General features: G+C 34.7%; 3 protein-coding genes across 3 annotated transcripts; 1 reads left to right on the top strand and 2 right to left on the bottom strand.

The window, feature by feature from the left end:
* Positions 1-1105: 1105 nt before the first annotated feature.
* LOC9301754 lies at positions 1106-2272 on the bottom strand. The gene is made up of 2 exons (XM_002863877.2): positions 1910-2272; positions 1106-1828 (listed from the first exon to the last, which is right to left on the bottom strand). The coding sequence occupies exons 1-2, from the start codon at positions 2132-2134 to the stop codon at positions 1121-1123; spliced, it is 933 nt and encodes a 310-aa protein (XP_002863923.2). The 5' UTR covers positions 2135-2272; the 3' UTR covers positions 1106-1120.
* A 42-nt stretch (positions 2273-2314) lies between these two features.
* Positions 2315-3680, bottom strand: LOC110225773. The gene is made up of 2 exons (XM_021015747.1): positions 2830-3680; positions 2315-2590 (listed from the first exon to the last, which is right to left on the bottom strand). Exons 1-2 carry the CDS (start codon positions 3607-3609, stop codon positions 2315-2317), a joined length of 1056 nt encoding a protein of 351 aa, XP_020871406.1. The 5' UTR covers positions 3610-3680.
* Positions 3681-9685: 6005 nt separating this feature from the next.
* LOC9301753 lies at positions 9686-10775 on the top strand. The gene is made up of 4 exons (XM_021016023.1): positions 9686-9758; positions 9898-10040; positions 10125-10209; positions 10311-10775. The coding sequence occupies exons 1-4, from the start codon at positions 9748-9750 to the stop codon at positions 10396-10398; spliced, it is 327 nt and encodes a 108-aa protein (XP_020871682.1). The 5' UTR covers positions 9686-9747; the 3' UTR covers positions 10399-10775.
* The last annotated feature ends 693 nt before the right edge of the window (positions 10776-11468 follow it).

The following is an 11468-nucleotide window of genomic DNA, read 5'->3' as shown; positions in this document are numbered from 1 at the left end:
ATTTTTATTACATATTCAATTTGATTCACCTAAACAAATAATATTTTGTTTTGGATAGATGGATTATTGGAAAGCTTATCGGACGCTAAGGCATGCTCGCGAATTGGTTAGGGGTAGTCCTGAGAGTGGTTACGAGCAGCTACATACTTACTTGTACATGCTAAGGAGGGCAAATCCTGGTACTTATACGTGCCTTGATGTTGACGAGACCAATCAATTTAAGTACTTGTTTCTAGCCTTTGGAGCAAGCATGAATGGATTTCCTTTCATGAGGAAAGTTGTTGTCGTTGACGGGACATTTTTACAGGAGAAATACAAAGGGACACTTCTGACGGCAACTGCGCAAGATGGTAATTTTCAGATTTTTCCTATAGTTTTTGCCGTGGTTGATACAGAAAATGATGAATCATGGGACTGGTTTTCAAGCAACTCAAGTGTGTTATTCCAGATGACGAGAGCCTTGCAATTATTTCGGACAGGCACAAATCAATAGGAAAAGCAATCGCTGCGGTTTATCCAAAGTCTAGCCGGGGAATATGTACATACCATTTTTACAAGAATGTATTGGTTCGTTTTAAAGACCGGGAAGCATTTTGTCTGGTTAAGAAAGCGGCGAATGCATTCAGACAAGTCGATTTTCAGACAATATTTAATCAGATTGAAGCGTTGAATCCGCTTCTTCATGATTACCTTGAGAGAGCTGATGTGCGACTATGGACACGTGTATATTTTCCTGGTGATAGGTACAATTTGCTTACAAGCAACATTGCAGAATCAATGAATAAGGTGATGTCACACGCTAGGAGTTATCCTATTGTTGAACTGTTAGAAACCATTAGATCCATGATGACTAGATGGTTTGCAGATCGAAGGAAAGATGCATTAAAAATGACAACATCTCTAACACGTGGGGTAGAGAAAATTCTACAGGTATTACTTACTCCTCCTCAAACATTTGATGCTACATGTATATATGTTTCACTAATAACAATCTTTTTTTGAACAGAGTCATATCTCCATTAGTAGTGTTAAGAAAGTCTTCCCTGAAAATCAAAACATAAGAGTGATTACAATGACAAAGTTACATTATGATATTTGAAGATAAATTAATTGTCAAGTCTTACTCGTCATCTGTCTCTAGGAAATCATACAATTGATGAATTTTCTCGTCAGAAACATGCATCATGTGATCAGGTATCGAGGAAGAAGGTTCTCCATCCGTAATGATGCGCTTCACTGTAGAGTTACCAAGAAACGGGTACTTTTGAGAACCAGCCAACTGTGGCACTCTTTTTCCCACATTAACACCCTCATCTAGATCCTTTAACTTCTCTACCATTGCTGTCAATGTTGCATCAAGTTCCTTATTAGCTTTCTGCAGTCCAGGATCCGAGTATGTGTCTTCAGAACTTGAAACCATTTTCAGAGCTTCTTCTTCAACTTTGTCAGTGATATCTACAACATCGTCTTCTTGGGTAGTAGATTTCTTCTTCATCTTATTACCAGCCTTAGAACCGTCTTTCTTAACAGCCTCTTTCTTCACCACAGCCTTCAAACCCTGGTTCTTAGCAGCTTTTTCTTTCACTGCAGCTTTCACCAGAGGCTTTGAGACTCCTATCTTGCCAGCCTCTGTAGCTTCTTCTTTCAGCGGAGCCTTTTCAGACTTTTTCCTCTCAGCCTTTGAACCATCTTTCTTTTCAATTAAGAGAAGATCTCCAGATGTTTCACCTTCTTTCTTTACTTTCTTCTGAACAGTATAAGTTTTCTTCACCACTCTTTGAACAGGCAAACCTTCCACTGAAGATGGCTTCTCCTCTACTTTCCAAGACTGCAAAAAATAATAAACGTTATCAAAACAGTATTTTCATTCACCATTTTGCTTAATAAGATCAACAACTTTAAAACTCACCAAACTATAACTTGCAGGAGATTTACTCGATGCACCTTCATCTTCATTGTTGATGGAATTGGCGACTTGGGCAGTAGGTATTGAAGCTGGTTTTGCTTGTTTCAGTTCCTTCAAATCAGTCTCGACTGCTACAATCCGTGAGTCAAAGGTATTCTCCAAGTCATCAATCCTACTACTCAGATTCTTACCCATGTCTACAATACTCCCATTCATTTTTTCCATCATCAATAAAATATCAGAGAAGCCTTTCTTGTCATCCTTATCAACCTACAATCAGTAAGATATTCAGATTTTTTTTTTAAAAAGTTGAAGCACAATAAGTACATTACTATAAAACACAACGAATCAGGAGTAGGCATGAAAACATAACCTGTATATCTTCTGAGACTATCTACTCGTCTTCTTTTAGAGTTTTGACTCTTTCTTCGCCAGAAAATTCAGCCTTTTTGATCTTTTCCCCTTCCGTGTGATACTACCTTCTTCATCAACAGTAGCTTTTACTTTCCGTTTCTTCTTAGACACACCAAAAGCTGGCACACCTTTCCAAGCATCTAAAGCCAATCGATTATGGATGGTGTCTTTTATCAAGTTGTCTAGTGCTGGATCCTTATCATCCTCTGCATTACTCCATTGAGGGTACATGTTTTCTTCAGTTACAGAAATCATGTGTCTTACACGCACCTATATACAACATACAAAATGTTAAATAAAAACTGCAGCTTAAATTAATAGGTTGGTGTTGTCATGACACTAAAAAAAAAAAAAAAGACTGCACCTTAAGTTTGTGTAAAACAGTCATAACACTTCAATAAAGTCAGATTCTAAATTTCACATTGCAGAGAAAGTACATGAAAAAGACACATAAAGAAGTTACTGCTTTGACACATAAAGAAACAACATTTAAAAGATCAAGAACTAACCTGCCCATGCAAAGTTTTCTCGTTTTTAATGAATTCTGTTAGGTCGATATCCTTCCGAGTTGACTGCCAATCAAGAAGTGGAATACCAGTCAAGATAGGCCTTCTCAACCCATAACCCTCTCCTAATCCAGGGAAACTCTCATACACCCACATAAGCAAAGCGTGAACGCATCCTTTAATAACAAAACCCTCTTTATTAAAGTCAACTGTCTTAACCGATTTAAGTAGACATTCAAAAGCCACTCGTCCCCACGGATATTTCTCAAAACTCACTGGATCAAGAACTCTTATAGCACTAGACAAAGGAAATCTAGATCCATGGTGCACTCCATGTATTGCCACTGATAATAAACACAACCTACCCACCATCATCCTCTCCTTTAAGTCCCATGCTTTGCTAAGATCCATCACAGTTCGCAACTCATTGAACTTTGGACCTTCTGAGATTGGTACTTTCATTGCCTCCCATAGCTCACGGTGATCAGCTTCAAACTTTTCAGACGGGTCAAATGGATCGTAATTCAGTCCTGTTATAGCAGCAAACTCATTTAAAGAGAACCGGACTGGTCTACCATCAATCATAGACCATATCTCATGAAAGTTATCCACTTTCAACTGATTTGTGAGGAATAGATGTACTTTTTTGGCAGCCCATGTGTACTCTAGTTCAGCTAGCTTGATAAACACACCTAGTGATGACTTCTCCAATTCATCCCACACATCAATACCTAATCCTTCTCTGATTTGACCAATCTTGGACAGATAACAATTGTGGTTCATGCTTCTATGTTGCAAAGGTGATTTTCCTTCTGCATATAGACGAGGAGGATATTTGAAGACATTACACGAAGACGCCATTCCTGAAGATTATCAAAATAATAAATCAGCATATAAGAGGATTCATACAATCAACTAATAAACAATTTAAAACAAATCTGATGCAAAACAAATTTATATCAAATGAATTTATCCAAAAAAGGTGTCATTAAATCTCTAACCTTGGATCACAATAACAGTGGCTGTAACGATCAGTTTTCATATCAAGATCAATAGATTTAGCTAATAAACTAATAGCATATAAGAGGATCAACATAATCAGCTTCAAAATCATGCCACAACATTAACTAGATCTTGAATCACCATATAAGAAGTACAAAAGGTTCAATTTAAATACCATCAAAACCAAAACATGTTAGAAACTAATGACTTTATCCAAAAGTCTGTCACTTACTCTCTAAAATAGGAAAAACTGTGGCAACTACGATCAATTTTCATCTGAATAAAATCGCAATTGGCAGGACAAAAGCCGAGACAAAAAAAAATCTGCGACTATCTTACTAAAGAACCATAAATCTGTAGCAAAAAAAATCCAAATTCATATCAAGCACATACCGGAATAAAGAAGTATTTTATGAATTCGATTGCAGATGTTACTGAAGAGGAAGATCTGCAACAAAAAAAAAAAAACTTGTCAATCAATATTGAAAATTGAACAGTGAAATAGAAATTTCTTGAATAATTTTCCTTATAAAAAACGATGATTTTGGAATCATTCCTTACCAACAGAATGAAGAAACCGGTGAATGCGACCAGAGATGCAATTGAGGAGGACGATCTGAAACAAACAAAATTTGTGGCAATTCAATTGAAAATTGAAATAAAATTGGAACCGAGAACTCAAAGCTTCACCAAGAAAAAACGAACCTCAACAACGGCGGATCGTAGAGATGGTGTTCTACGGCGTATTTGGCAGCTCCCCTCGAAGTCGGGGTGACGAACAAAAAAGATGTGGGACCCTCGAAGCCGTGAGAGAAGCAATCGTCCGTATCTGGGTCCTCTCCTCCAAGCTGCGGTGACAAACAGAGAAGCCTCAACGCCGTTTATGTGGCCGGAGAAGCAGAGCAGTCACCACCGGAGATTTCTGAGCGGAGGATTGAAGGAGATACGGCTAGGGTTTAATCTCAAAATCGACAAAGGATTAGAGGAAGAAGCACTCGCAAAGCAGACCCACGGAGACTCTAGCGTCAGTGGCAAACGAAGATTAGGGTTCCGGTGAGTCGCCGGAGATGACGGGACGACGGAGAAGTGGTACAAAGATGAATAACTCGAGATGATGGGATATTAATAAAAATGAATAACTCGAGATATTAGGGTACAAAGAAGATTTTTTTATTTATTTAATTTTAATTTAATTTTTATAGATTTTTTTTTTGGTAGAAATAAAAACAAAATGGGTTTTTGGTCTTTTTACACAAAATTTGTGTTATTCTAGTTAGCCACAAATATTGGGTGTTAATCTAGCAATTATCTTCAAAATTTGTGTCAAACTGGGTAATTTTATGTTAATATTTTGGAGATTTACGAAAAAGCAAAATAATAACCTCTGTTTTTTTTTACCCTTTCAAAAATCTATCACCTAAAACTAGCCTCACAAGTCACAACCGTATAAAACAAGTCAATTGTTTGATTTTAATTGCCTCGTAGATAAAAATAGAATCATCATTCGATTCCCACCTTAAATATCTAAATATGTTGTATGAACCGTTGATTCTAAATTACCTATTTAAGGACCTAAACCAAAAATAAATAAGAAGAAGCATACAACATTTTAGCAAAACTAAATTGTTTCCGATTGAGTTATATTTTTCCATCAGCTAGTAGATTAATATATCAGACATGAAGATCATTCCATTGATGTCCATTGCATTGGTCATAATACTCTTGACATCATTCCCGGCTCCCATCAAAGCTGTCCGTTTGAGTAGTTGCGAACATGAGTTTTACACATGCAGAGAAAAATTTAGGAAAGGAGTCGGTCAGGATTGTTGTTATAATTTCATGGGATTAGAAATAGGGAATAAGTCCCCATGTATGTGTTTGTTTATGAAGTACCCTAAGATGAAGCAACCTGCTCTCGACTTTTTTTTAGCTTGTGGTTTTAAAAATTATCCTCTCGATCAAGCTCTCTCTATTTTCTGTAAGTAAAACTCTCAAGAGATTTTCAAAAAATCCCCACAAAACATAGTTTTTTTTTAAATACTACTATATGTTGTCAATTTTTAAAAATACCCCATTGTTACCATCCGGGTTCAGACCTGGTTTTTCTATAATTTAATAAAGTTTCTATTTCATGTTACACTATATCATCCATAACCGCGACAAGCGGCCGCCACAAAGTATTACTCCTTTATTTAGCATGTAATGACTCGACCATTTGTGGATGTTGGAATCTTCACTCAATTATTTATTGAGGAATTAGGGTTCTCATTCCCGAGAAATTAATTATGTCGATTGCTTAAGCGAAAAGAAACGAAAGAGAAAGCGGTTTTATTGCGTAATAGAGTTTAGTACAAAAGCTTTTCCGTCTTCCTTACAATATATTTTGTTTCCTTTTTATAGAGTTCGAGCCTAAGACGTTACACTCTTTTAATCGAAAAATCACATTAAAAACCTTCAAAGTGGCAACCACTTACATTTTAAACCTTCAATATATTGAACTGACACAGTAAACCATCAAAATGACAATTATGTTACTATAAACCTTCACACTGACATTTGTGTTCGCTATCCATAGAAATTCAGGAAAAAAAATTGATTTCATCAATAATACTATTTGTTTTTCGTTATAAATAATGGCGTGGCTTTAATAAGTAATTTATTTTAATAAAAATTAATCATAACTAATTTTTCTATTTATCATCTCTACAATAATTATTTGAGAAGTAGAAACGCACCATATTGAAAGTTAGGGCATTGGAGGCATGTGGTTAAAAGTTAGAATGATTTGTCCTAAACACCCTTAATGAATTGTTCTTCTCGAAATTTCTCCTTCTTCGTAATTAGGGGTATATAAGTCTAATCGTGTGTTGATCTCTATAATAATGTCCTAAACACCCTCAATTCGAAAATTTTTGTTCTTAGTTGTTAAGGGTATATAAGTCTAATCGTGTTTTGTGATGATTAGTCTTAATCACCCTTAATTTTTTTTATTTTATAGTATGATCGTTGGGGATATGGAGGTCATAATATCTCGACTTTAATGATTATGGAATCTTAGCTTAAATTTATTTGTTAATTTTTTGGATAATTCTATAACTTAGCAGTTAAAATTCGTTTTTGTTAGTTTTCTGATTTTGTTTCTAATTAAAAAGTTAAATTTCTTAAGATAATGATTGATGTTTGCCCTAATCTTAAAGCTATATATATTGTTGATCGGCCAGAGGATTAGGTATTATTTTTCTGTGGCCATTAGATAGTTTTCACCGTTATGGTTTTTTTATATAGCTACTACGATTCTGATGAATCGAGTTGTTTGTCATGCAAATATTGTTTTCATGGACCTTTAAAGGTCGTGTGCATATTGTTTGTGTTGTTTGTTTTATTTTTTTGCATTATTCGATGATTTATTGTTTTGCTAATTTGGTGTTTTTGGTGTGTGTTTCAGTTTTGTATAACGTGGGAGGTTCCATCGACAAAGCTCTCTGACGAAGGTGGTGTTGACGAGCAAAGAGCGAGGTTTGGGGAGGTACTTCTATAGTTTTAATTTGTATATTTTGATATTTATTTACCCATATACATTTATGTTTTTTTTCCTGTTATCGTATATACTTTTATATGCGATTTTATTGCGTTTTATTTTTTAGTATTGATTTATAATTAAATTGTCAAATAGTTTTGAGTTTATGTGCAAGGTTTGACATGTTATTGTTTGATTTTCATCTTACCGTGATTTTGAAGGTACTCGATGAACTCATATCTCGGTTTGTGTCGGTTTATTGGAAACAGGTATTTCTCTTATTTGTATCTAATATGTTGGTTATTGTGGATCGGTTTTAGTTTGATATTAATTTTCTAACCTTTAAATGATGATTTGGCTTTTGTTTTTTGTATATATATTTCGCGATAATCAAATGTTACGGGTTATTCTTATTTCGTACCGTTGGCTTAGGTAACCGCTGATGTTTCCTTCTCCCGAAGATGCACGAATGATATGTTTTATTTTAATAAGGTATTTTGTCGAATATTGTGTATTTATTATGTAACGTAATAATCGTTTTATGTTTAATTTATATATTTGTTTCTCTGATGTTTTAGACCACACGGAATTGGCGTAGAAGATTTGTTGCTCCGTCGTGTTTTACAGATCGCGTGGGCTTTTGTAAGCATGTATGTTTATTCTCTTATTGTCTTATGTGTCATGACTTGTATATATAGACATCAGAATATCTTACCATTCTATAAGGTATGATTTTAATTGTTTCATTTGTTTGTAAAGGTTTTGAGTGGGCTGAAGTATTCATTACGACCGAATATTTTGAAAGAGGTATGTTGTGTGTAGTTTACGTATTTGTTAGATCCTATGTCCTATTATTATAGATGTCTTCGTGTTTTCTAAATTATTTGTTTGTTTTCTATTGTCGACTTATTTTTGGTTTTTTTTTTTTTTTTTTTTTTTGATGTAGAGGACTGAGATTGGTAGCAAAGCTAGGAGTTACAGCAGTATCTATTTGTTGTTTAGTTATATTGCTAAGGGTAGTGATGTATCTGTTGATAAATACGGATCATACCCTTTGGTGTTTGGTATTGATCAAACCGTACCAAATTTTGGATCGGGGCCTATATTTGAAGACTCTGATGATGAGTAATTATTTTATTTGAATTTGTTGCTATTTATTTTGGCTTCTATATATTTTATTTAGTTAATGATTAATATTCTGTTTTAAAAATTTATGTCGATCTAACTCATTATATCATATTAGCGATGGTTCGAATTATTCTTATTGGCGTTATCTATCTTAATATGGTGTGAGTTTTGTTTTGTGTATAATCTAGAGATTCACATAGTTATTAATATTATTTTGTTGCTATTCTTATGTTTTAAATAGTTATTAGGAAAAAGATATTTTTTAAATTTAAAAATTTGTGGCTATGACTGCTTAGTTCAATTTCCACCGTGTATGTGCACTGTAAACAATTGGTTCATTTATTTCGAGATTTTCTATCTCTCTCTGATTCCTAAAAGAAAACTGAGGGTCTTGGGCGGTGGTTTCGTTCAAAGATGTCCGAGCAAATCTACCTTTCTAATCTTGCTCGAGGTAGGACGGTTAAGTACGTTCGGGTGAAGATTCTGAGTCTTTGGAGGGTTCGCATCTACGGATTTAGGTGGAAAACAGAAATGCTTCTTGCCGACGAGCAGGTGCGTGTGTCTTTGTCGTTTTTTCTTTTGATCGGTTAGTTTGTTGATTTTGGGTGGATCTACTAGATTATTTTTATAGTTTTGCTTATTTTATTATAAATCTTTAAGGATTATTTATCTTTGGTTTGTGATTTGTTGTTTAGTTGTGTTAAGAAATATTTGATTTTTGTTGTTTTGTATGTACCTAGGGGACAAAAATTGAGGGTACAATCGGTTGTGGTCCTTTCCATAACGTTGATATGAGGGAGTTAAGGGAAGATGCGTGGTATACTATTTCTGACTTTGTTGCTTCTGTTCCGATCCGGAGGACCCCGAACACACTTCACCCTTTCCATATCAAGTTCCACAGTGATACAAAGATGACATTGATTTATAATCTATACTCGCTCAATTTTTTTGAGTTTGCAAAATATTCTGTCATTAAGAGGAGGCTTTTGGAGGCAAATCGCCCTTTGGTGTGTCACATTCTTTTAATTAGCTAATCTCATTTTTGGTTTCTATTATTGTTTGAAGTATCTTTAGTTTTTTATTTGTTATATGTTCTGTGTTGTTAGTAACCTCTTATGTCTCTATTGGTATGATTTGTAGTGATATGTGTTCTTTTTGTGAGTTTGCTAGATTTATGTGGAGTTGTGGTCTATGTGTCCGCAATTAAAAGGATGACTTATGTTCCCGGAGAGTATGATGCAAGTACTGCATGCAATTATCTATATTTCCGTCTCATGGATCAGAAGTAAGTCTATGAATTTGATTTTGTTTTGGTGCTATATTTAGTCCATGGTTATTCTTGGTTTTTTTTTGTGATTATGTAGAGTTTATTTAAAGACTGTCACTGATCTTAGGTGTTTTTGAAACGGTGATTAATAAAACAGAGGTAGGGAGCTGCCATGTTTTGCGCTTGGTCATTATGCTGCTGATTTTATGAATGTGTGGACAAGCCGAGGCTACCAGGCTTCATTCCGTTATCAACCTGTTTTCTGTGTGTTGCGTTTCTGGAAAGTCGATGAGTTCATGGGTATGCATTTGGTGTATTGATGTCGAATCTATTATAGATAATATATATAAAGGGCTTATTCAAATTGTGTTGATGTGGCTATAGGTGAACCTTCTATCTCCACCAGAATTGGTTGTTCTAAGATATATCTTGAGCCAACATTACCGGAGATCAAGGACTTGAGGATGATGTAAATGATTATTGTGATTTTTTAGTGTTTATATATGTAGTTTGATTTTGTTATGGATTCAAATTTATTATTTTGTTTAATTTAATAAATTTAATTCTCAGGTCTGTTTTCATAGCTAGGGTAACATGGGCTATTGAAGAAGGTGAGGATTGTGATGACGCCGGTGAAGTTGTTGATCACAATTTTTAATGATCTTGGTGTAAATCAAGAATTGTATCCCTATTTCCGTAGTGTGCATAAACATGGATACCCTCTTCTGTTGGTTTAATTTCTTTTTGTAAAAATCTCTTCTTCTTGTGTTATGTTATTATGTCATGTTGAGATATTTATTTGGGCTTTGTAACAATTATCTTTTGTGTTCGAGTTTTGAATATGTCTTTATCTTTAGATTCGTTGAGGTTATCTAAACTACTTTATAGATTTTCTAATTATTTTATATTGTAGATTAGCTTGTGGTAGAGATTATGTCAGATTTTTGATGTATGACTTGTGTTGTCATATCTTGCATGGTTTGTAATAATTGCACAGCCGAAATATGGATATTTGCTGTTTCCAATCATCAAATCTTCTGAACGGATAAAAACATTTTTATTTAATTATTGATTATTCAGTAATCGATGTTACGTTAGATTGATTTCTATATTAGTTGTAATATACTTCCAATTCCACTCATTAATTCACGCTGCTACTTCTAAAAAAAAAAACAGAGAAAAAAAAACTCTTCGGTTTCTTGCTTCGTCTTTTCGGATTATCGAGATTTCTTATTGAAGTATCTATAACCAGTTATCAATTTTAGTTGTTTCCTTCACCATGGCTTACTTCCATGATGTTTCGATTTTGCGCCCTTGTATTACGGGTTGGCACATACGAGTGAAGGTTCTGCGCATGATTACTGTTTGCATAAATCCTCGGAATGCTCTCCGTTTGGTTCTGGTGGATGATAAGGTACTTTGGTTTTGTTCTGTATAGCTTTGATTTTAAAATGCTAATTCGTGTTAGTTACTAAACAGACTATGTCGTGTGTCTAGGGTTTTAAGATCGATTGTTGGATTAATAGTGAATATGCGAAACATTATGCTGAGTTTTTGAAGGAAGATCGATGGTTTTCTTTTACGGAGTTTCGTGTTCTTGAGAACTCTGATAGGGTCAGGCTTACCAATCATCATTTCAGAATGTCTGTCTTTGGAACGACTGTCGTTCTTCCCGCCGATCCACCATCGACTGAACCCCGTGACTCCTTTACTCCGTTCAGTTCGATA

The sequence above is a fragment of the Arabidopsis lyrata genome, assembly GCF_000004255.2.
Source record: "Arabidopsis lyrata subsp. lyrata unplaced genomic scaffold ARALYscaffold_8, whole genome shotgun sequence".
Taxonomy (NCBI): Eukaryota; Viridiplantae; Streptophyta; class Magnoliopsida; order Brassicales; family Brassicaceae; genus Arabidopsis; species Arabidopsis lyrata.
This window is presented reverse-complemented; position numbering and strand designations above follow the sequence as displayed.

Coding starts and splice junctions, on each gene's coding strand:
- LOC9301754 (XM_002863877.2), bottom strand. CDS start 2,134: ATGATGGAAAAAATGAATGGGAGTATTGTAGACATGGGTAAGAATCTG. Junction 1,829..1,909: donor CTCCTGCAAGTTATAGTTTG/GTGAGTTTTAAA, acceptor TATTTTTTGCAG/TCTTGGAAAGTAGAGGAGAA.
- LOC110225773 (XM_021015747.1), bottom strand. CDS start 3,609: ATGAACCACAATTGTTATCTGTCCAAGATTGGTCAAATCAGAGAAGGA. Junction 2,591..2,829: donor AGAAAACTTTGCATGGGCAG/GTTAGTTCTTGA, acceptor TGTTGTATATAG/GTGCGTGTAAGACACATGAT.
- LOC9301753 (XM_021016023.1), top strand. Junction 10,041..10,124: donor GAAAGTCGATGAGTTCATGG/GTATGCATTTGG, acceptor ATGTGGCTATAG/GTGAACCTTCTATCTCCACC. Junction 10,210..10,310: donor ATCAAGGACTTGAGGATGAT/GTAAATGATTAT, acceptor TTTAATTCTCAG/GTCTGTTTTCATAGCTAGGG.